This window comes from Colius striatus, chromosome 3, assembly GCF_028858725.1.
Source record: "Colius striatus isolate bColStr4 chromosome 3, bColStr4.1.hap1, whole genome shotgun sequence".
Classification (NCBI taxonomy): domain Eukaryota; kingdom Metazoa; phylum Chordata; class Aves; order Coliiformes; family Coliidae; genus Colius; species Colius striatus.
The window spans coordinates 64,973,524-64,999,299 of NC_084761.1; the positions used below are offsets into that span (position 1 = coordinate 64,973,524).

The window sequence follows — 25,776 nt, forward strand, 5'->3', positions numbered from 1 at the left end:
CCTGAGAGCAGAAATTAGTCTCTGTTAGACTCTGTCTTAAAATCTAATTGACATCATATTTATTAGCGTAATCACACTAATGGATCTGCTTGTTTCAAAAGAAACCCGGCTCTTCTGTTGTTATTGTTGAGGCACATTAATGCTCAATGTGCTCTCATTTTAGCTGAAAGGTCACTTTAAATTGTGTTCTCTAATATCAGGTAGCAAATTTGCGTTATGAAATAATGTGGGTTTGGCTGCACTTAGGTTTTCCCTTTCTAATCTGTGCAGTCCAACTACCATCATCTTGAGATGGTAGTTGTGTTCCTCTATACCCTATATAATGTTGATCAATCTCAGCTGATAAGTATTTGAATGGAAAATGTCTGATAAAGTGTTTTCTCTTTTCAACGAGAAATCGTCTCTGTGATTTTGGAGACAGTGCTTGTCGTTCCTCTAGATGTATAGAGCCAGTCTCTGGGAAGGTGATTCTAGAGCATTCCCCTGTAGTAGGAGGGATTCCTGTTCTGGTTTTTTTTCTAGCATTGTGGGAGCACCTAGAGGGGGATGGGTCAAGCTGCAGGAGTCTCTAAAATTATGTAGTACATTTTGCAAAGCTTTGGTCACTTACCAGTGAAAGTTTACAGATTTATGTCAAGGAAACCAAACAGTGGTCCCTCTATGGATAGGGTAAAAAAAAAAAAAAAAGTGGTATTTTGGATGAGCAAACTAAATGATACTTAAGATTGTAAATCCCCAGTGAAATACAGAGAAATCTCTAAAGAAGGAATTTAGGAGGAAACAGATAAGCCATTATATAGTTGCTACTGAGGAACACATTAAAGTCGGTCAGAGTGACTGGAATGGGGAGAATGCTTCCAGTTTTCTCCCTACAACAAATAAATTCCTAGCATGTTGTACTTAAACACATTTCCTCATTAGATGCTATTCTGGGTAATGATGTTCTGTTTATCAAAGATAGCGTTTCTTGGTTGTATTTAGAAATAATTTTCCAGTGCCTATTCTAAGACAGTGCATGGTATTTATAAACTATAAACTAAGCCTACTCTTATTACTTGTAATGTTGCCACGTAACATCTTTGTAAAGAACAGATATAGCTAGCAACAATTTTCTGTGTAGGCTTAGCTTTGAGCAAAATTTATCTCAAGGCACTGCAGTTGCTGGGAAACTCAGTTTGGTGATATTTGGGGTGTTTTTTAACATCCCTGCCATGCTTTTTCTTTGTCGATTAATTAGTATCTATTTAGTAAATTAAACTCAGTGAAAGAGGCCATGAAGCAGCAATAAACAGTTCGTCAGACTCTTGATGGACTGTAGTCAAGAAAGCTTGGACTCCTAGGTGCTTTTTGATGTATGCACATGACATTACAAGATAGAAGTCCCATAACGTATCCTTCCAGGCCGATTTCATTAACAGAGTTTTACCAGGCTTTCTTGTGATTAGAACAAGGCATTTGCTATGGGGGAAGCAGAGAAGACTCCCCGGCTCAATCAGTGGAAACCTGTGGGTGAAGTGTGTTTTTGCTCTTGGCCAGAAAATCAGAAAAGAGAGGGAGTGGCTGTGTGTGTTGGATCTCCCTGTAAGCAAGTGTACCAGCTCTCTGCCTTGCAAATCGCTCTTCTTGGAATGCCATTGCTTTTATGGATTTTATTTTTAGAACTTACTTAAATGATGCAGGAACTACTGAGTAATTTTGGAGATACTTCTGAGTTCCCAGTTCGTTAATATCTATAGCGGATCACTTTATCTCTTGGCAGAACTTCTCTCTAAACATTGTTGAAACGTCCCTTGGATTTTTATAAGGCACATTTAGGGAGCTGATGTTTGTGTTCATAAAAAGTTATTTGCTGGTTTTCAATGAGGTATTTTGGTTTTGGTGGTTGGGATTTTTTTTTGTTTGTTTATTATATTACACAAATTTGTTTTCTGAAAATTTGGGTTTGTTTTAAGGGAAAAACCAACAAAGCTTCCAGAGAAGAGGATCATTGTATGGTTATTTATGAACATCCTTCCAAGTCACTCTTTAAAATGTTTACCTTTATTGTTGCTTGTCATGAAGGGAGACAGAGCTTTATTACTCTTTTATCAAGTTTCCACAATATGTGTTGTCCCTATTTCTAGCAAGAAGAAAAATATAAACAGTGAAATTTCACCTTCATTTCCCCATAGATTCAAGTTAGCATGGGTAAACTGGAAGTCTGCTACAAATAAGAAAGAAAAGATGAATTCTTCCATGGCAGATGTAAAACAAATTTACTTGCTCTGTCAGAAGATGACTAGAGATAAAAGATGAGTTTAAAACATAGCAGAGAATAAATACTGCTAAGTAAATAAACTGGTAGATAATTCTCATTCTGGTTTCAAGATCAGCATTATATTTATTCTATTTTTTATTAGTGTAGCAGCAAAAGGTTACACACAAATCATGGCAGGAAAGACCATTATCACTGGCTATGTATCATCTGAAGGAATGAGGGCAAGGGATGAATATAACAAAGAATGGGGAAGAGAAAAGAGTGAGAAGGTAGAAGTAACATGGATGTGAGCCCATGATTGGTCAAGCTTGTCAAGTACAGTTCACTTTTTGAAAATAAAATTCATAGATTGCATTTGAAATTTCCTTAGATGTTTACTTAGCAGCACCACAGAATATGTTGCAGCTAGAGCGCTTGGAACAAACTTGTACAGAGAAAGGATCTGGCAGTGTAGCCACAGTGGTGTTTCTATGGTGTAATGTTGTACAGCATTCTCATTCAAGTAGTTACAGCCAGAGCCCAGTACTTAGGAGGAACAGACTAAGTAGTATCTTTGAGAATGTAACTTTGGGTCTTGCCACTTACATATGGTAATATAATGAGGAACAGCAGAAAAAAAGTACTGCAATATTAGTAATTAAAGCATGTAAAACCATGAATGTGAACAAATAGGAGTAAATTTAGAAGGAGAAGAGTTGCAAAGTAAAAGTGGAAACTATCTTTCCCATGCAGTATTTACTTGATTGTCTTGTTTGATAAATGATAACATACACAGTTACTTTACAACACCTGAGTAAGGTGAATGAGTGTTTATAACACAATTACAGGTGATATAACCAAGACAACAGAAGCCCAAGTGAGTGCCCAGAATTATTTGTGAAATCTGTGTCTGAGCAGGGGAATTAACTGGGACTTCTATGCGGCAAAATACCATGCTCAATGTGGGGCTGTTCTTCCTCTGAGGGACTAGGCCAGACTGTGGTAGTGAATGAAAACAACCAAGATACAGTAATGGCAAAAGGAAATAGGGTTATAAAAAGTAAAGCTTTGCAAACAAGTTTACAAATTTCAACTTGGTAATTTAATAGAATTACTACAGAGAAAAAAGGAAGAAAATAAACACTACACAAATAAACTGTAGGGGGGAAAAAAAAGAAATAAACTGTGGAAGTGTAGTTTTAAGTGTGCCTATGCTTTGTTTGTAAAACTGTGTGTCTATACAAAGAGGCAGAGGCAATCAAAATCCTAAAAGAGTTCCAGGAGGCAAGAGGAATGGAGGTGATTGAATAATACTGGTGAAAGAAATGTATGTGGAAGAAGGGAAATACATGTTAAGGATCATAGACTCCTTGAGTAGAGACTGAGTAGTCCTGGGAACAGCAGTCTTGCGAGGAGGCTTCAGCCTTCATTTAGGAGCCAACTTGATGAGATTAGGGATCTCCTCCAGGAATGAGTTAAATTCACTAGAATTCACTTGCTTTATCACCAGTATTAATAACTGCCTAAGAGAGTGCACTGGGAGAAATCTGACTGTTATGACCAGAACTTCGAAGTTTATGAAAGATTACATGGCAGTCATTTTCTTTGCTGAGTGCATGGTGTCTTTTAGTTATGAGATTGGTTTTACTTAAAATTCAGTTTGCTAATTGCATTATTTGTCTTCCATTATGTGTAGTGTAGCTTTAGGTGATAAATAGGTTTTAATTATTCCTGCAGTGTGATACTTTAGTGTTTTGTTTTATTTTAGAATAAAACTTTTTTTTCCTTCTCCTAAGTTATATATTCTCCATATATGCATTGAGTGCTTTATGTAGAAGAACCTTACAGAAAGCTCTTTGCTTTTGAACTGAGCTCTCATCCCAGATTCCTACAGAAAACTTATATTTACTATTAAGAGCATGATTTTTACTTTGAGAGTGACGGGACACTGGAACAGGCTGCTCAGATGGGTTGTGGAGTCTCCTTCTCTGGAGACATTCAAAACCCATCTGGACCAGTTCCTGTGTCACCTACTCTACGTGGTCCTGCTCTGGCAGAGAGGTTGGACTAGATGACCTTTCAAGGTCCCTTCCAACCATTGAGATTCTGTGGTTTTACATTGTGCTCACTGAGTATTATTAGCTGGTGTGCAGTGCCAGCAGTTGAGAGAAGGGGGCAGTATCATTGTTAGTCGTAATTTTTCCTTTTTATTCAAGATAACCTTTTGTCCTTTTCTAACCATATGCACACTGCTCCTTATGTTGAAGATACACTGAGAAATTACTCTGTTTCCAGGTGATGGAGGCGGAGGTGTTTTGGTTTTCATTATTTCTTTAAGTGTGCTGTAAGAAGAACACATTGTAAAAAAATTAATACCATGTTTTTTTCCTTTTCCCTCTTCACCCTTATTCCCTACTGTTTTTAAAACTAGGTATCAGATTGTAGTGGAAATAGTTCAGGCAACCACAATCAGCAATATTCCCCAAGTGAAGAGGCAGAAAGGTAAGATTCCATTTTCTTGTGTCACATCTGTTGTTTTCATTTGGAAAAGCTGTTTGAGCTCCTGACATACATATGCAATCAGTTTGTGTGGGATTTTTAAACAGATTTTAGGAATGTTATGCATTTAGTATTTCAGCTCTGTTTCATTTGTCTGATTCTTCCAAAAGCTCCTACGGTGTGATTATTCCCCCATTCCATCTTCATCTAAGCTTGTGGATCATATGAAAGGTCATATCTATGATGCATTTGTTTTCAGAACTTATTGAAGCTAGGATTTTTGGTGTTATTCGCGTAGTAGGAATCTTGCTTCCTCTTTCATTTTAATACAATCCATTTTTCAAAGTCTTAATCTGTTTTCCTTTCAAATCGCAGAAGGAATGATACAGCATAATTGTTAGTGTGACTTTATTTTACTCTATGTTGTATTATGGTTTTCTGCTCCAATATAGAGTACTCTTAAGTCCTTCTGCACTATTTTGGCAACGTCTGCATTTTAAAAATGCATGTGCATCTTACATTTGTGCCTACATATATACTGCTTTTTATAGTTTGCAAAATGTACCTAAACTGTGGTGTGTCTTCAGGAGATTATATTGATTACAAAATTACAGATCAAATTTTTTATCTGAAGTATATTGAAGCATAATAAAAAGGTAATGGCCAATATAAATTAGCTTATTTGTAAACAAACTAATCTAAAAGATCGTACATTTAGGTTCTCATGTAATTTGTATCTATCAGGTTAAAAAAGACATCCTTTTCTAGTCCTTGTGTCACAGAGGAAGTCTTTTGAAAGTAATTCAAATGTAATGAAAATGCAGAAACAGAAAATAAATATGTCATCGTGGAAGTTTTGGACAGTCTGAAATGTTTGGGGTCCATGCTAAAGTTTCTGAAAGTAAAAGATTGTCAACACTGATGTGTCTGTTGTTTACATTCTAAAATGGAGCTAGATGTTCATTCCTGTAGGACAAATTGTTTGTGTCAAACCATGGCAAAAGGAAAAGTATTCAGTGTTTGGGGTTTTTTTCCTCAAGTGTGTGTTACAGAGAGATATTAATGCCCCAGATGAAAGAATTTTATGGAAAATCTGTTTCATAAAGTAATAAAATGAGTACAGGGAAATTTTCTTTGAGTACATTATGAAAACTCGGTCTTACTAAGTCTTTACTTCCATTTGTGCTGCTGATGGTCTTTGTTATGACAAGAATTGATTCGGGAAATATTTTAAGACCATTTAGGTTCCTACTGTCCTACTTTATTTTGTCTTGCTTTGACCTGCTTGAGTTTATTCACAGTTCTAAACCCTGAACAGAACATGTTTTTCCAAAGCTCCAAGTGTTTGGTACTGCAGAATAGATTAAAAAAAAAAAATTGCTATTTGTTCTGCCAAAGTAGATCTGGTTCTGCTTATATTGTAGTGAAGCTGGTTCTGCGTTTTTATGGGCTCTCGACTTTTACCTGTATTAAAAAACTTCCAACAGAAATTCCAGTAGCTGACACACTGAAGAGGTTTTGTTTAGCTATATTGACTTCTATTATTAGTTTAGTCCTATGGCAACCTTGTATGTCATTTGAGAGTTGATTAGCACTACTGGCTGTATTAGCCAATGGGACTATTGTGGCTAAACCCTTTTTTTTATTAAATAGCCAGTGGTTATGCATATTTTGCTTGAAGAAAAAAGGTGATCTTTTTCCTGTTTGGCATATATGGGACAGTATGTCCCACAGTGGCATACAATACAGTCTTCTTGTTCATACAAATTTAAGGCAGATTTTTAATCTCTTTCAGTTGTTCCACTTAGATTCTCATCTATCAAAAATAGTCAGGCTCAGTCTATGTACAGTGAACTTTCTATCAAAGCTATAGAGGGTTAAAGTCTAGTTCTGAAAGCTTTTCTGCATCTCATTTTTTTCAAAAGTAGGTGGAGATGCTTCTCCTTATGTGGTAACGAATCTAACATGTTCCTGAATTTCAGGAAGAGAAATGTAAGGAAAAATGCTGTGCTACCTTCCTTAAAACAAAACAAAAACAGCATAAAAAACCCAACGTACTGCTGGTAGAAAGATTGCTAACCTTTGTAGAGCAGACCGTCATGTTACTTACATCACCTTTTGCTGTTTCCCTTTCTGGATGCCACAGCGTACTGCTGCTTTCACAACAGCTGGATTTCATGGTGAATAACTAAATGTGAGCTTTAATAAAAATGGAAGTGTGTTTGCATAATCTCATTCTTTCTCTTTTTTTGATCTGCCCCCCCCCCCCCACCCCCAAGTACCTGCTGCATACCAGCAATCATGTGTGCGAGCATGGGTATTTCATGGATAGAGCAGTCTCATCTTTCCTGCCAGTAAACAAACTCTTGCCTTTTGAGTCATGGGCGTCTCAGCTTTGCTTCCAGCTTGGTGAGAGAGTGTCCTACTGGTGGCCATTTCTTTTTTCCTATAGCCAAGTGCCACACGGCCCAAAAATGTAAATGCTTCTTTACTGCCTGGATGTTTGGCTGGAGCAGCTGAGCTTTGACTGGCCAGCAGTCTGTTGAGCCTGATATCCACTCTCAGACTAGAGAGAAGAACGACTAGAGTGCAGCAAGTGTAGAATAATATGTATATATGGATATAGTCTTAGCCTCAATCAGTTTGAGGCATGGGAGATTCCTGAGGCAGCATTTTCAATAGAAAAAGGTACAGGAACAAATGTGAGGAGTAGTTAATGCAGCAGGAGCGGTCAGTACTCTGCAGCAGAGAGTGCTTAGCTACTATCTAAGCATTTCAAGTGTTGTGTTGTGCAAGTACATGACTACGAATAAATATGCCTCAGCAGGATTGTGTACCTTTGCTGTTTGTTGAGGAGATGTCATTCAGTCTCTAAAACTGATCCAAATACTAGGTTTCTAAAAAGATTAGATGTCTGTTATCAAAAGATGAGTACCGTGAGGACTGCATTTCAGACTGATGACCTCTCCTGTAAGCTACAGTTGCCTGACTTCTTTCAATATTTTATTTGGCTATACTAAAGTATATATTCCATGCTGGTGCTCAGTGGGGGTTGGAGGGGAAATCTTGTCCCTGGTCAAGGAGAGGGTTATTTACACTTGATTTAATTAGTGTTGGTGCCACCTATTGGCAAAATATTTAGCTGTTAGGGCCCTCTAATAAAAGCAAGAAGTACTTTAAAGTACTTCTAAACATCATTGTATTAAACTCTCTGTAGTTATAGGGTCTCTTTTCTTTTCAGATATCTGTCAGTTGAATCTGCTAACATGTGAGCATAGGAGAGCAAATGAAAACATACAAAAACATCTGATTCATGTTAAGCAGTAAGTTTTACATTTGACTCGCTGAGAGAGTCAAATGTCTTAAAAGGTTGAGACAAAATAATTTGAAAGGTTCAGAATGTGATGCCTGTTGTGGGTGGATTCTCTGTGACCAGGAGAATTGCTTTGGTTATTGCTAAAGTTGAATAGGAAACCTAATGTAGTATTACTATGTTCACAGGTGTTGATGGTTTCTTTTGGAGTGGTGCAGGCCACTGTAAATAGAAACTGTTACTTTGCATGCAGACACTACACTGTTTCCCTCGTTTGCACTTGCACAAAAGCACTGCATCTGACATGCACATGGATCTAGGTTACTCCTCCATACTGTGTCCTCGTATGTATCCTCTTCCAAAACAGGCGAGGTCACTCCAGCAGTGACTGTAGGAGGAGGCTTGATTTTGTCTGGGTTTACTTTTTTTTTTTTTTTTTGGGCTTGTTTTCACTCATCTTTGGGTTTTCTTCCTATTGATATTTTTGAGCTTTGCTCTTCTCTAGCCACATACATTCTACTTGGAAGAATCATCTCTTTCTGCATCTTTAACTGTAAAACTCTTTTCTCGTCTTGTGTTTTGAGAAGAATTCATTGGAAATACTGAACCAAATCCCAGCTAGAATGTAGGTATTTTAGTTTGTTTGTTTGTTTTGTTTTTATTACAAAATCCATGTGTTAAAGATTTTGAAGGACTAGAAATGCTGATTTGAAAATGTATGCTACGGTTTGATTTAGTAAAGCAGTTTGTAAAACGACAAATCCACAGATATTGTAGCATGAGTGAGAGACAATCTGAGGTTCTAGAAGCAAGAGTAGATCTTAATTTTACTGAAGACAAACAGAATCAGAAAACAATCATGAAATAGCAACAAAAGTTGTTACAGTAACTTGATATTTGCTGTAATATGAATAAGAAACTATTTAAATACACCAGTTCTAATGTTAACAGACATATTTTTGTTTCTTCTCACACTGATACTGTATTACAGGATCCTACAAGAATTTTAGCAGGGATCCCTTCTTACTATCTGCAGGTTAAAACAAAAACCCATGAAGGCATGTCTCTTGTCTTAGGGCAAAACAGAGCAAATATGTCAACAAATCTTTTTTTTCTTAACACTGTAAAGGTTTGCTTTCTCATTTTCTGTGCCATCCATCCTACACATGACTTCACATCATGACCAGAAACCACTCTTGGATGACGGGATGGGACAGTTTTTCAGATACCACGTTGTAATTGACTTCAAGGCATCCCTGTGGAGAAAACTGCTCCTTTTCAAGCAGGGATGGCGAGACAGATTGACTAAGCAGCCATTTCTGTATGGAGAGATCTGCTGTGTTACATTAGAAGACTTCTCCTGCTGAGCATTCCCACTGTGCATCTAGATATTTGCTTTTATAAGCAGAGCTGACAGCTGGTACAGAAACAGTTTGTGGGCAGGCTTCTTGGGTACTGTGGTTCCGAAAGAGGCTTGAGTGTTCAGCAATTTTCTTTTAGAAATAGGGGCTCTGAGCTAGCGTGGGTGTGTGGGTTGTGATATGTGGGTTTTGTCAAGATAATAATTTAAACTGAAGTAAAGTGGATACTTCTGCATTCCAGCGCATTACAGATGCCATCTAACTTAATTATGACAAAACTGTATTATGATTTCCCCTCACCACCATGGATAAACACACAAATGCAATTATTTTTGCACAGCTTTTTGGCAAGGCTTAAAGAGCTGACATTGTGCTTGCGCGTAGTGTTCAAGCAGTAAGTGTGGAGGGAATCCTTGTGGACGAAGGTTAGTGGCTCTCTGATGGTGGTAGTCTCGTCTATTTTGATTTGTGATTTTCAAACCAATTTTATAGAGGAAGTTGTTCTTCTCCTGAGATCCTTTGTGTGTGCTAGTGATTGTAGTGCGTCTTGTCCACGCTTGCTGTGGAGAGATGCCCATCATGGAAAAGAAGGAAACAAGAGGCTGACTGGTCAGATAGAAGTGAAGTAACCAAAGGGAATGCAGGGACCTACTAATAGAGGCTATGTGTGGTAGACTATGATATAGTACATGCTTACTCCCATGCTCAAATTTACCTTACCGCCACTTTGGGTTGATTTTTTTCTTTTTTCCCTTTTTGTGGCTCAGGTGTGGCTGTGACACATGAGGCTGTGTTCTACTATATATTGCTGATGATTAGTGGCCAAATTCTTTATGGTCTCTCTTTAAGTCCCTTCCTTCCTGATCTGTTGCTTGAATTGTTTGGGATTTAGCATTTCTTATGGTTACGGTTTATATAAAAATGTTAAATTGGTGTTTGCTGCTTAAATATCTCAACATGACATTGAGTAGGTACTGCATGTGCTTGACTTGACTCTTACAAAAAGTCTTGCAGATATGGATATGATGTTGTGTGTGTGTGTAGCTGCTTTGGAGATGAGGTGGTGCTCTTGTATGTGCTCCCAGGTGGTAGGTATCTATAGTTCTTAAAGCTGTAAAGGGGCAAGAACTTGTACTTTCAGTTTTACTCAAGTTTTTGCCATCTATAACTTTCCAATTAAAATCACAAATCTTCGAAATCTTCGGGTTTTGCTGCTACTATCAAGAGAGGAGACAATTCATGCAGTACTACAATACAATTCAGTTTGCATTTCAAGCAGGCTTTACATATGTCTTTCTTTTCATTACTACCATAAACCACAATGAAGGACACAACACAAATAAAGTTTGTTAGGCATTTGTTGGTGTGACTGTCCTCTGGAAGGCTCAGCGTTCTGGCTGAAAAATGGATGGTGAGAATATGTACTGCATTTTAATGTATATAAGTGTCATGGTTTGGCCCTGCTAGCACAGAAGCATCATGACAGTATCTCGCTCAGTGCCTCCATTCACCCCCACCCTCATTAGGATGGCAGAAGCCCCAGTGAAATGGGAGTAAAAAGATAAGCAAGGTTGTTGTGGATTAAGACAAGGGTAGGGAGGGCTCACTGCCAATCACAGTTCCAGGCAAAACAGACTCCAGTACTCAACTTAGAGAGGAAAGTAGGAAAGTTTATTCTACAAGAAACAGAACAGAGTAAAAGCAAAAAGGGAGTAGGATGATGAGAAAATTACAACCAGCACTTTAAGACCTCCCTTCCCCATCCCTCCTTTCTTCCTGGGCCCAGCTCACTGCTCCCAATATCTCTACCTCCTTCCGCCTCAACAGCTCAGGGGGGCAGGGAATGGGGGATGTGGTCAGTGTCTCACAGATGAGCTCTGCCACTTCTGTCTTCTCAGATGAGGACAACTCCTGGCATTCTTCCCCTGCTCCAACACGGGGTTCCTCCCACGGGACACAGTCCTTGGTGAATATCTGTGGTGTGTATTCTTCACCACGGTTGCAGTTTCTGCAGATAGAGGGTTCCTCTCTTGGGATAAGGCCTCTTCTGGGCCTAAGTTTAATGAGCTGCTTTGTCGTGGGTTCCTCCCCAGCTTCGGTGAATATTGGGTCCGTTATACGGGACACGGCCTGCTCTGGCCATAGTCTCTGCACCTGGCTCGGGGTGTTTAATGAAGTGAGTCACTGCCCCTGGCTCAGGGTTCTTAGCAAAATGAGTTGCTGCCCCTGGTCCGAGGTCAGCTTTAGAAAAATGAGTCTCTGATGTGGCATGTTTAACGAAACACAAACAAATCTCAGCTTCACCAGTCCTCTCCGTAGGATGAAGGAGAATCTCTGCTCCAGCACACCTCCTCCTCTCTTTCCTTACTGACCTTGGAGTCCACGTGGTTGTTTCTCTCATTCTTCCTACTACTTGCACCACCACCAGCCAGAGAAGAAGAAGGGACAGAAGCAGGAAGAGGAAGGAGGAGGAAGCCTCCTCTTCTGGCTTCTTAAAAAGTGATTGTGGAGACATCTAATTGGCTCAGCCCCAGAAATGGGTCTGGCTCAGAGCTGGGGAGAGTTGTGAGCAACTTCTTACAGGAGCCATCTTTACAGCCCCTTCCCCCTTACCAGAAAAGGCTGTCATGTGAAACCATGACAGTGAGGCATATAAAAGTGACCAAGTAGCATAACTACCACAAAAATGAAAGTAAATTAGATCTGAGGAATTCATTGTCAGAAATGTTTTTGATGGGTACAAGGGTCTGCTCCTGGCCTAGTTCAAGTCAAGGAGGTTAGGAGTGATTTAGAGGAAAGTGTGGAAGCATTGTCAGAAATCACTGTAGATGTGCAAAAAATGCATGGAGTAAAAAAGATTTGCACAGATAGCGTAGCTTTGCTTGGTAAGTTTCAGCTCATTTGGACAATTTGCATTTTAATATTGTTCAGTGCAAATTGGTTTATCCGCAGCTGTGGATCGATAAGCTGAGTTTGAGATTCTGCTTTTGGTACTACTTGGGAGCAGTGTACAATAGTCCTCAGGGGTTTTGAAGTTTCTCCATGTCAGTGCATATCTTCTCAAAATTTCTCCTGATAAGGAGAAGTGTTTTGGAGTAAGTTACTAAAAGTGCCTTTGCTCCTATGAGGATGAACAACACCCTCAGCTCAGCTGTTGTTGGTAAACATGTATGCAACTCGTGGAGAGGAGGTGCCAAAGAAACTTATTTCTTATCTTGTTGATGAGGTGTGATTTAGTTTGGTTTTAATAATAATTAAAAAGAAATCCCTGATCTATATGTCATTTCATAGTGATTAAACAGTGTCTTAGTAGCACATATCTATTTCTTTTCAATTTATCAGAGGTTGCTGAAGAGTCTGTGAGTAACTGCAAACATTTTCTTCTGTAACTTTTTGGTTTTATTTGGTTTATGCAGTGATATCTCAATGTAATGAACATCTTTACTGATATTCAGAAAGAGAAAAAAAAGGCTCTGAATTATAGAATGGTAGCGGGACCAGAGAAGATTAGATTTAAAAGAGAAGTTGTCTTTATAACTTAGAACACCTTCTTTATAGATATTAGAATTAAAAAAACATCAACAGAGCAGTTGAAAATTCTTGAAAATCCAAGAATTCTCAAAAATCTCAAAAGGAAATTAGGGTCAACAGAAAGCCAATGACACGCATAACCTTCTCCAGTTGACGTGAAGACTCCTCCTGATTTCTGCTAGCTTGTCTTTTATATTTGGGAAGTCATGTTCAATGTATGACCATCTCTCCTGAACTGCAACACGTTAGCCACGCTCTGTATGAGGCTGCTCTTCAGCTGCCTTTTGTTTATTTGTGAAGGGATGTCACTGCCAGGCTTCCACAGTAACTAGTCCTGTTTATCCATGGAGCAAGAACACACTGGCAGTGTGATCTTCATCATTCTGCCCTGAGTGTTTCATACATGGAGTGGCTGCTTATGGATGTGAAGAGCTGAGTGACACAAATGTGTTTGAAAGATCTTTGTTAACAAAGTAATTAATCACTGTAAGCAAGTTGGATGTAGGGCTCATTAGTATCTCCTGGAGGCCTGCTGCAATCACAGCATGATAAGACCTTAGGTAAAGTAGATACACTTACTTGGAAAAACCTCCAAGAATGCCTTGTTTTCACTAAGGGTACTTTGTTTTAAGAAGGCAGAATGATCATTGTGTAGCAATGTTCATGGGTTTTCAAAGTATGGGATTTCAAATATGTATTTTGAGCACAAAGTGTTTCAACTATTGAGAGAACTGTACTTGAAAAATTTCTTAGAGTCAAGTGCAAGAGGGGAAATGATGGGTTTTAGTCTGAACTTTAAACTAGTGCCTGTATATTTATATTGTAAATATTGTAAGGGGGGGGGGAGGTTATTTTGTCCATAAGGTCTTTCCCTGCATTTTGTTGTTCTCCTTTCTTTTTTTGCCACTAATATTGTTACCTCTGGTCAGGGAGCTGAAACACTAAATTAAATGTTCTGTTCACTTCTCTGTAGAGACAAAATGCCAGGAAAACAGATGGCTTTTTTTTTCCATGGTAAACTTGTTTTATCATTTGCTTCAGCAAGTGATATCTCTGTGGTTCACTATTGTATGGCAGCTCAGATGACACTTGTTAAAACACTTTGAATCGGGAAGGTTCTCTATCAACATCCATAAGTACATGAAGTGAATAAAGTGAGATTCAAAGAACAGGGAAAGATACTGGAGAGTATCTGTGCTCACATGTTAGAACTTCGGGGAACTCCATGTACCTTGAGTTGTCCTTCAGTATACAAGTGACAAAATTTATGGTCACATGTAGCAGTTACAAGTTGCTTTGAGGGGGAAATAAAAGATGAAAGCAGTCCTAAAAGAAGAAGAAGATATCTTAATGTATTAGAAATGTGTTTAAAACACCTATTTTAAATCATTCCTAAGAGATTTCCTCGTTCCATGTGTACATTCCCAACCCTAGCTATCTTGTTTCTTTCCAGCAACTGTTTTGAAAATGGAACACTATTTTCATCTATGTCACTTTACTAGTATTTGATATTTTGAAAATAGAGCAGAACAGATCTCCTATTATTTATCCCTGAGAAAAAAAAAATGAGCCACATGCAAGTGAGATACTTTGCTACTGAGCTCTAGTTGCGGCCTGCAAAAGCGGGGAATATCATCATTGGACAAGAGGAGAAAACCGATGTATAAAGGTGAATCAGTTGCGTCCTGCAGATATAAACCAGTAATGATTTCAGTGCAATAGTATTTTTTAATCTACTTTATCTGTGTTAGGCCCTGGTAATTAGCTGAAGAGGCTAGAGTATAGAATACACAAACAGTACACCTTTTGTTACCAAGTCTTACCTAACTGTCAACTTCATGTTACTTTGCCGCTTAACAGTCCTGTGCAGTCTTAAGATTTTTTTTTTTTTAGTCACTGAACTGTTTTGAGAGAGCTTCATTCAGTACTGTTGTCTGGAGGAAATAATGTATGATGTACTATTCACATCAGGCTCAAGAAATTTGGATTTATGAAGGAGATCTGTGGGAACATGTCATGCTGGGCTGGTGGAGATTGAGTGCAATCCCTCATGGCTCTAGGCAGTCAGTATTATGTTCAGTAAGGTAACATAAGCCATCTTTCTGTTTCAAATAAAGACTTCCCATTGTGTGTGCTGGTGTGCGTGGTTGATTTCCTGAGTGACAAATGCTTTGATCAGGCAGGTCACAGAGGCAGCGATGCAATTTTTTCATGTTATCTCTGATTTTCTTTTTTCTTAGATTCAAAAGGAAAAGAAACTGCGGCAATGAAGGCTGACCTACTGAGGGCTCGCAACGTGAAGAGGTATATTAATCAGCTGACAGTAGCAAAGAAGCAATGTGAGAAGAGAATAAGGCTTCTGGGAGGGCCTGCTTATGATCAGCAGGAAGATGGCGTTCCTGATGAAGGTGATGGCCCTCAGAGTCAGAAGGTATAAACCAAATAGCGCATACATTGTCTGAAGGTTATTGTAAATGTATTAGCGCTGGATCGTATTAACCTCACTGTCGTTAATCCCTCCCTTCCCCCAGGAGTAAAATATAGATTAGTTGATGCATAGTTAATTTATCTTGGGGGGAAAAGAATCACTGAAGTACCCAAAAAGACACACTAATCGCTCTACTTGGAATATTACAAAATGCAAAACTTCATAAAAGATCGAATGGCTCGGAAGCATGTGTGATTGTTTTTTTTAAGACTTGCTGCATTAAGGGAGTTCATAAGGTTATGGTAGCAACTTACTTTCAAATGAAAGATTTCCAACTTAGATGCATTGTTTCTTTGGCCTTTGTTCTGTTTGCTGTAGGAAGTAGCTGTGGGCTTTGCAAATACCAAGTTATTAAAAAATGAACACTTACTTCTGGAAGGCAATTAACAAAGTTAAGGGCAGTTGTAGCAGGAAAAACTCTGATGAAGCTGTTGACTGAATGCTGGTTTTTGACATCACCATAGTCTGGAATTGAAAAATCTAGCGTTGTATTAGCCAATGTCTAAAAAAATTAAGTCACGGCTACTTGTCCTGGGTGAACTTACAGCATCTTCTTTGCCTGTTGAGCAAAGTACAGTAATTGATGTATTGAGATTAGAAAGAAGATATTCTTTTTCATGTAGGTGGAAGAGAAATTATCTCTTCATGCTGGGACCTTTAATTTTCATTATGTCCTATAGTAATTGTAACTTAGTGGAATGTAAGAAAAAGTTTCAAAACAGAAATCATTGTTACTGTTTATGTTTTGTCTGAAAGAGCAATTCTCCCTACCTGGTCCTTGCAACGTGATTTCAGATGGTGTATCATGAACTGTGCCAAGGTAGTCCTGATCCATTTCCTGAAGTTGAGTGTAGGTTGAAGTGCCAAGGAAAAAAGGAGAGGGAAGCATGTGGCAGCACCACATGAACCACTGATTCCACTTTGGGTGCCTGTTGAGATGCTGTGGACTTTCCAGGATAGATACATAGTGACATAAGATTGCTCAAGAATAGGGTCAAATAGTGAAGCTCTGCTAGATAGTGGCAGGGATTGGTCAGAAGTATATTAAAATATAATTATTGTAATTAAAATTAAAGGAATTCCTGTTGTTAATGTTGCATGGTTTATAATCTGATGGATTTTTGATGGGAGCAAATATACCCATGAGGAACTCAATATTGAGTTAATGGTACTGTTAGTAGGAATAAAGGCTCCTTGCACAGGCATTTGTTGTAGCCGTGGCAGAAAAAATGGAATCCAGGGTTACTCCTATGAAGTTTCTATGAAGAAGCCCTTGATCTCTCTTTTGGACATTGGCCCCTCCTATGTGGGCAGTATTGGGGAAGGATATTGCTTGGGATTTAGGAGATAAGCTCATGTTGGTATGTTGCTACTGGTGGCCCATAATTTCTCTTTAGAGTCTGGCTGTGCCAGCTTTTGTTTTAAGCTAGCGCTCTGCTTGCGGAATACTAGCTTGTGTAGAAGAAATTGGAAGTTTGCCTTCCTTTCTTCAACTTACATTAAATAGGTCAGAAATTGGCATTTACCGATGGTGTTTTGAACTATTATTTTATGTAAGTGTAGTAGAATACGTTATTAAGTTTAAGGAATTTTTTGTATTAGTTGGGACAAACCGACTAGTGACCTAAACTTGTATTTTGTTTCATTTCAGCATCCTACCAAAAGTTTTCTCTTTCCTTTGGAACTGTTCTCCTCCTAAAGACTTAAGAAACAAAAAGCCTTTTTTTTTCCTTTCATAGCAGAAGTCGATTATAAAATTGACAGTTTTCTGTTTGATAAATAGATAAAACTCACCAGACTGACTTATGCATATGTTTTACTCACCTCGTTATTCTGACTCCAGATTCTCTAGGGAAATCTTGAATGTGTGAATTACAATCAAATGTTTATAAGCAAACAAGCAAACCCCAACTACTCTCCAAATCTGAATTCTGTCGTTAGCTCTGATACTGATTTATACTCTGCCCTGAGTGTTAGATTTGCTTGTGGTGAAAATGCAGTTTAAATTAGTGTAATACGTAAAGCATCTCTTGTAATCTGCTTATGGCCAGTGTACTTTTAGTCCTTTTTCTTAGAAACTGTATCCCCACAACACTGCAGTAATTAATTGAGTTCTTGTTGTCTGATTTTATTCAGCAAGCCATTTGTTTGACCTGTTATGTTCAAGCACAACAGCCACCCCTGTGAGACTTGGTGTAAGGAGTCACAGCATCTCCTTAGCAAAGCTGCTTTGTGAACCACAAGTGGTAGGGGGAGCTCTGGCGATCTGATCCTTGACCAGCTGTCAAATGTCAAGGAAACCACCCAAATGTATCTTCATGAACCTGCTGATGAGGACTAAGTTGAAAATTCCACAGAAGACCTTGCTTCCCCTACATCTGTGGATAGATGATGATTTAATTGGAGACTAATCAAATTTTCATTACAATTTCCAAACTTCAGGTTGTGAGGTCATGCTATATCAAGATATGTTGTGGTACAGAATTTGGGGATATAATGAAAGCAGACTTCATTTGTTTGTTGTTCTCCTGTACCCTGAAGATGGGGTGTCTTATGACAGGAGTATGGTCAAGAACATGTGACTCTCCAGGCAGAGAGATTTCCATTAGTGTATGTGCAGTAAAGTAGGCCGATACTTATGTAGTATATGCTTCCTGATAGGTAACTAATCATTGCATTTGGATCAGCTGCTGCTGTATATGACAGACTGCCTTCTGATGTACTGTCTCTTTAAAAAAACCCAATAAGAATATATAATAGAATCATAGAATGGTAGGGGTTGGAAAGGACCTTTAGAGATCATCTAGTCCAACCCCCCTGCAGAAGCAGGTCCACCTAGATCAGGTCGCATAGGAACATGTCCAGACGGGTCTTGAAGACCTCCAGAGAAGGACACTCCACAGCTTCCCTGGGCAGCCTGTTCCACTGCTCCGTCACCCTCACAGTAAATTAGTTTTTCCTTATGTTTAAATGGAACTTTTTGTGTTCAGCTTCATCCCATTACCCCTTGTCCTTTTGCTAGCTACTATAGAAAAAAGGGACGTCCCAACCTCCAACACCCACCTTTTAGACATTTGTAAATGTTAATAAGATCCTCTTCTTTAGACTAAACAGCCCTAGTTCCCACAGCCCTTCCTTGTATGAAAGATGTTCTAGTACCCTGATCATCTTGGTGGCCCTGCATTGGACTCTCTCCAGAAGTTCTCTGTTCCTCTTGAGCTAAGGAGCCCAGAACTGGACACAGTACTCCAGATGAGGCCTCACCAGGGCAGAATAGAGGGGGAGAAGAACCTCCCTTGACCTACTGGCCACACTTGATGCATTCCCAGGTTGTCATTGCCCTTCTTGACAATATATGTTTTCATTTTAGTCAGTGTACAGATAAAGCATTAGCTAATGGTTTTTAAAATGCAGCTTAGAGACACATATTTTTCCAGTATTATTTTTTTACTTTCCTCTTGTTCCTGATTTCTACCAAAAAAAAAAAAAAAAGAAGACAAATGAAAGCAGAAGTGCTGCACTTTGACTTGTGTGCCATCATCACAGCAGAAAACCTTCACTACTGACCCAATTCTGTTTGCCCCACATATGATTTGCAGTGGTCTTAGCAGCTTTATTGTGGTTATTCATTATATGCCAATGTGTTGTAGCTGTTATATGACATTGGTTGTAGCAAATCGGAACCTGGTGTGTTGCAAAGAAACAGGGCATCTGTGCTGTGTCTGGTGGCTATACAGGCCCTTCCAAATTAAGAACCTGTTGTATGTTTGTTCCAGAGAGAGGTCATGACTATATTTAGGGACTCATCAAGATCAAGTCTCTACTTCGTAGGACTGGGAACAAGACTGTTCTGTGCTCATATACTAGGGATGATTTTTACAGCACCTTGCTTGGGAAAAAGAATAAGAAAAAAAAAATCTAACCCCTTCCTAGTCTTTAGCAGAGGCCGTGACCAGCTGTGTATATTAGTTGCTTTCCTGGTGGATCAGAAAAATGATGTAACACTGTCGTGGTTTGGCCCAGCTAGCACAGCAGCACCATGACAGTATCTCGCTTGGTGCCCCCATTCACTCCCACCCTCATTAGGATGGTGAAGGCTCCAGCAAAATGGGAGTAAAAAGATAAGCAAGATTGCTGTGGATTAAGACAAGGGTAGGGAGGGCTTGCTGCCAATCACAGTTCCAGGCAAAACAGACTCCAGTACTCGACTTAGAGAGGAAAGTAGGAAAGTTTATTCTACAAGAAACAGAACGGAATAAAAGCAAAAAGGGAGTAGGATGATGAGAAAATTACAACCAGCACTTTAAGATCTCCCTTCCCCATCCCTTCTTTCTTCCCGGGCCCACCGCACTGCTCCCCATATCTCTACCTCCTTCCGCCTCAACGGCTCAGGGGGGCAGGGAATGGGGGATGTGGTCAGTCTCTCACAGATGAGCTCTGCCACTTTTGTCTTCTCAGATGAGGACAACTCCTGGCATTCTTCCCCTGCTCCAACACGGGGTTCCTCCCTCGGGACACAGTCCTTAATGAACTTCTCTGGTGTGGGTTGTTCCCAGCAGCTGCGGCTTCTGCTGATAGAGGGTCCCTCACACGGGACGCAGTCCTTGATGAATATCTCTGGCGTGGATTCTTTGGTACAGTTGCAGTTTCTGCAGTTACAGTTTACATCACCTGAGTTGTATCATTATCAGGTGTCAAAAAACCCATATCAGAGAAATTATTAATACCTCAGTCTTGGTCAGAAGTCACGTCTTGCTCGATATCACATTGTCTTTGCTATAAAATGGAAAGTTGTAAGAAGCTGAGATTCATTAGCCCTGGTGCTTAGTGACCAGCTTTTAGAAAAAAAAAAAGTGTGGGTTGGTTGGTGTCTGTGAGGGACGAAGCAAGAGAGCAAGACCACTCTGGTGTAACTTTGGTGAGGTTTTGTATTCCTGGTAATATAAGTAATGACACTAAATAAGCTACATATAAACTGAATCAGCTAATAGACTGAGAAGTTGGAGAGGAAGGGGTGTTTGGTTTTAATAGTTCATTGTTGTGGTTTTGCCCAGCCAGCAATGAAGCACCACAGCAGTCTCGCTCGGTGTCCGCCATCCACTCCCACCGTCGTTAGGATGGCGGAGGCCCCAGAGAAATAGGAGGAAAAAGATAAGCAAGGTTGTTGTGGATTAGCACAAGGGCAGGGAGGGCTCGCTGCCAATTACAGTTCCAGGCAAAACAGACTCCAGTACTCGACTTAGAGAGGAAAGTAGGAAAGTTTATTCTACTACCTACAAGAAACTGAACGGAACAAAAAGAAGAAAGAGAGCAGGATGACTGAGAAAAATACAACTAGTATCTCTACCTCCTCCCTTCTCAACGGCTTGGGGTGGCAGGGAATGGGGGATGTGGCCAGTCTCTCACAGATGGGCTCTGCTGCTCCTCTCTTCTCAGATGAGGATGACTCCTGGCACTCTTCCCGTGCTCCAATACAGGGTCTCTCCCTCGGGACACAGTCCTTAATGAACTTCTCAGGTGTGGATTGTTCCCAGCAGCTGCGGCTTCTGCCAGTACAGGGTCTCTCACATGAGACATGGCCTCCTCTGGGCATAGTCTTAATGAACTTCTTTGGTGTGGGTTCTTCCCAACAGCTACAGCTTCTGTGAATATGGGGTCCCTCACACGGGACATGGCTTCTTCTGGTCATAGTCACTGCCGCTGGCACAGAGTCTTTAACGAAGTGAGTCACTGCTCCTGATGTGGTGTCTTTAATGAAGTGGAAAAAAATCTCAGCTTCACCGGTCCTCTCTGCAGTATGCAGGGGAGTCTCTGCTCCAGCACATCTCTTCCTCTCTTTCCTCACTAACCTTGGAGTTAGCTTCTCTCTCTCTTCCCACACCTTGCACCACCACCAGCTGGAAAAGAAAGAAGGACAGAAGAAAAAAAATAACAGGAAGAAGCCTCCTCTTCCGCTTCTTAAAAATGATCGTGGAGGCGTCTAATTGGCTCAGCCCCAGAAGTGGGTCTGGCTCAGAGCTGGGGAGAGTTTTGAGCAGTTTCTTACAGGAGCCATCTTTACAGTCCCTTCCCCCTTACCAGAAATGACTTCATGTCAAACCATGACAAGTGCCTTGAAAATTCTCCCTAGCTTTCAAAGAAAGACAATGTTGTTCATTTTGTTCGACACAAGAAGATCTGTTCATTTTTTTAGGGATGTGTTCTGTTTTCAGGTGTTTGTGTCAAAGAAAAGACCTGGATTCACAATAATAGTAGAGGATAAGGAAGTGATAATGGCTTTTTAAAATCCAGCATTTTAATGGTTGCAGCGTCTATTTGGCTGCAAGAAGTCTGTGTTTCACGTCCTTTCATCATCTGAGACTCCTAAGCACTATATCCTAGCCTGTGCTCTCTCCTGGCTTCGTTTCTGATAGATATTTTTCAGTAACACACAGTTAATGGGAATTGGCCACCAAATGCCCTAGCTTCCAGAGTAAAGAATTACCCTCCATCTTTTTCAGTGCCCCTGGGAATAATTGAGATACATCTCAAGCCTCTGTGGCCCCTGGTGTGGAAACTGCTAGTGTTGCTGTGTTTGAATCAAGCAAAGAATATCTTAGTTAGCTTTCAGCTTGGCTTCTCTGCCTTGAGGGACTATTGGAAGTTAAATTTTTATCAACAGCATTTCATGAATGACTTCAAATGCTATCTAAGTCCTTTGAAATGTACTCTTACCTCCTGGACAGAAAACTCACAGGAACATTTTCAGTCAAGGAGGAGCACAGATGTGTTTATCTTCTAAATACTCAGGGTTTTTTGGTTTGATTTGGTTTTTAATGAAACAAAACTATTACTGTAGAAATCTGTGCAGTTGAATCTAGTATACAGGTATTTTTTATGCTTAGTGCTCTGTGGGCACATCAAGTGAAAGGATTTTCCCCACAAGGGATGGAGAGAAGCTAGCATTAGGTACTTTCTGAGATTTAATCTGAGTTTTGTTTTCTTTAGATTCTTCAGTTTGAAGAAATTTTGGCCAACCCTTCATATAGACAGCACTTCCGAAACTACATGGAAAGGATGGACAAGATGGCTTTGATTGGTCTTTGGGAGTCTGTGGAGTATCTGAAGAATGCTAACAAGGTGGTGAAATTACAAATCCACACAGCTTGTAGATTAAAAGGAATCTCTGCTTGTTGTGATCTCAGTGTTAGGAAATGTCTTTGTGTTGATGTTTTAAAATAGAAATGGCATGGGATGGGTACTAAGCAACTTAGATTTTTTTTTTTAACTTTGTTTCCATGTTTGAGTTTAATATGGCAGTTAAAAATTTTGGACTGTTGTAATGATGATTTAGTCTTGTTTTGTGTAGTAACGTGACCTGTAAAACAAATACTTGACATGCAAAAGTAAGAGTTATTTCCCTCTCTATCGGAGAAAAAACTTGCAGTAATGTATTTGCTTAGTTATCAGCACATGTGAAACTTAATTAGTACATAAACTTCTCATCTTGCCATTACAGATTGCCCATTCAGTCCAAAATGGTGAAAACTTGTGCATATATGTTTTTTTAAATCCTTTGAAAGTGAGATTTTTGCTTTAAAAGACCCATTTCTCTCCCTGGTCTGTTGCTGTTTAAGGAGCTAAGTTTCTTCAGGAATTCCACATTATTACTAGAGGGAAGAAACAATGCCATATCATAATTTCTGCTCAAATAAAGTAAGAATGAGAACCCTGAAACAGAGATTGGAAATACCACTTAAAGTTGCAATAAGTATCCTAGAGCAAGAATCCAGAACAAGGATGTGGAGGGCAATTTTGCTGTTTGTGAGCAGTGGGGTGGATTTTGAGGGGAAACTGTTCTAAACTTCCCAGATGCACGCTAGTATGAAATACAGATTTCAGTAAGTATAAGTGAGCTTTTAAAATTCACCATGATTTTATTGCTCTCCTGTGTAAAAAGGATGTTAACATCCTATAACTGAAGTGGCAAATTGCAGCCTGATTAGTGAGACGTTAATACAATCTGAAAAAAATGCTACCAACCGAAAGTGTTTATAAAAAGGGTTTCTCAGGCACTGTGAAAAGAGTTACATAAATGAGTTCTGATTAGCACACAGCTCTTGATTTGGAAAGGTGCTATAAATGATTTTACAACCTTTCATCTGTGATTTCTCTCCTTGCTTTCAAAACAATGTGTATTGTGCCTTTATTCAAGACTTACCTTATTTTAAAAGAGATTCTAACATACTGCGCTCCTGCTACTCCATGAAATGTAAAGGACAGCCTTGATTACAAAAAAGTAGCATCATGCAGCCATGTGCCTGTGATATTGTCACATGTGGCAGGCAAGCATATTGTGTCATACTAAGGGAGTCAATGAAGCCTTTTTAACTTGTTTTAGCTGAGAGAGATGGTAATTTAGAGCGCTGAGTGTGCACGGTACTTCATTGCTTCCTCTCTTTCCTGTTCATTACTGCAAAGTTCAATCCTGTGTGCTGCTTTATGTTAAGTTGAAATATCTGGCCTTGTGTACTGGTAAATGTCTCTTCAGGTGTACTTTTTTCCTTTTTATTTTTTTTTCTTTTCTCTCGTCAAAGTTAATTATTGTAATGTATAATGTGTTTGATCCTTTCCAGCAGAAAGCAGGAGAATCTATACAGCTGAACTCTACAATCTGAAATTAAAAGGGTGACCACAGTGTTGCTCTAGTGCTTTTCTTTTCCTTATTTAATACCACCTTTTGGAGCATACTTTTAGAAACAGTGAGTGTGGAAGTTATGGTAACTTTAGAGCACAGCACTTAACAAACATCAGTATTTATTTTGTGAAATTGACTGCTTACCATAGGTGGGCATCCAGAGTACTTGATCTCAGTAAGAGATTCACAGATGCGTTCTCATACATCTGGGTGTGAAAGTAGCTTGATCATCTGTCAAATTATGCACCTGAATTCTGAGTCATCCTTCTATTTTTAACATTTTTTTTCTCTTCTCTCTCCTCCTCCTTCTTTGCTTCCCAGGCTGAAATACCTCAACTAGTGAGTGAAATTTATCAAAATTTTTTTGTGGAAAGCAGAGAAATACCCGTGGAAAAATCCCTTTATAAAGAAATACAGCAAAGTCTCGTGGGAAATAAAGGCATTGAAGTATTCTACAGGATTCAGGCAGATGTTTATGAAACTCTAAAGGACAGATACTATCCCTCGTTCATTGTCAGTGATTTATATGAGAGGTTAGTCAAGAAAGAGGAAGAAAGAAGTTCTGCTCAGCGAACTCCTGAGGACAAAGATGAAGTGGTGAGTCACATGGATAGTTTCTTTCACTGTTACTTAAGGTGTGACCTGGAGACAATCCTGAGTAAAATAGATAATAGCATATTTTTTCCTTGAGCTTTGAACTACTTTTCCTTTTTTTTCTGATAAATTTACAAATACCATCACTCCCATAGTTTCATCAGCTAAAACTGGTATGTATACAAGCTCTTGGAAACAAAATGGTTCAAAATTACTTACAACTAGAATTAGTTTAAGTAGACATTTCACATTTCCAGGCCTTTTGTGTTCTGTATATTATGTTATGCTCCTTAATATCAGAGAGTGCAAAACCTACCTCTTACAGCTGCTCTGCTTTTCAGTGAAGCAAATCTCACTATAAAAGATCAATCAGTAGGTTTCTCTCTAGACATTGTCTTTGTCCCCCATGCATTTCCTAAGTATTAAAAGTTTCACAAAAGAGGAGAAAAAGTAATGAAAAATACAATCAGTGATTTATTGAATAAATTAATAGCCTGTGTTGGAAGATAAAACTTACTAAAATAACATTAGAACTGGAAATACTAAAACAGAGCATTCGAAATGTCATAAGCGGTAACCCAACAACAGATCTCTTGGGGCAGATGTTTTTGGGGTGTTCTCTAAATTGGTCATATGAGGGCAACTTTGTTACTTTGTAATGAACACCTTTCAGTCAGGCTGCTGCTTCAGGTCAGCGTGGGTATCTTCATTTTACACATGAACTTGCTCAGAGCACAGTGAAGTATAACTGTCTAAAACTAGATCTAAATGGAGAAATAAGAAACAGAATCTAGACGTGCTGATCTACATCCTGCCATTTGGAAACGTTTTTCCAGAACCTAAGGCTTTTGTATTTAATGCTTAAATATTGCTTTCATTTCTGTAGGTGAGCTATTACACTCTCCATAGTCCATGTATCAGCAAATTTGTAGATGTGAGCTGTTAAAAGTAAATTGCTCCCAATATGAACTTTCAGAGCTTGCTGAATTTTTCATTATTTGTTTCTCTCTGTATTGTTTCCCTTGATAGAAAATTCAAAGCACGTTTTCTACTTTTCTCACTGCTAATTCCTCTATA

The 25,776-nt window shown here is 39.2% G+C and overlaps 1 protein-coding gene across 1 annotated transcript in view; it reads left to right on the forward strand.

Annotated features, from left to right (window-relative positions):
- SNX25 (sorting nexin 25) overlaps nucleotides 1–25,776 on the forward strand; it is a 91,204-nt gene that overhangs the window by 39,816 nt on the left and 25,612 nt on the right. Inside the window, exons 6-9 of the mRNA XM_061994339.1 lie at nucleotides 4,668–4,738; nucleotides 15,181–15,371; nucleotides 22,416–22,547; nucleotides 24,427–24,702. Coding sequence (XP_061850323.1) covers nucleotides 4,668–4,738; nucleotides 15,181–15,371; nucleotides 22,416–22,547; nucleotides 24,427–24,702 — 670 coding nt within the window. The remainder of the gene's footprint in view (nucleotides 1–4,667; nucleotides 4,739–15,180; nucleotides 15,372–22,415; nucleotides 22,548–24,426; nucleotides 24,703–25,776) is intronic.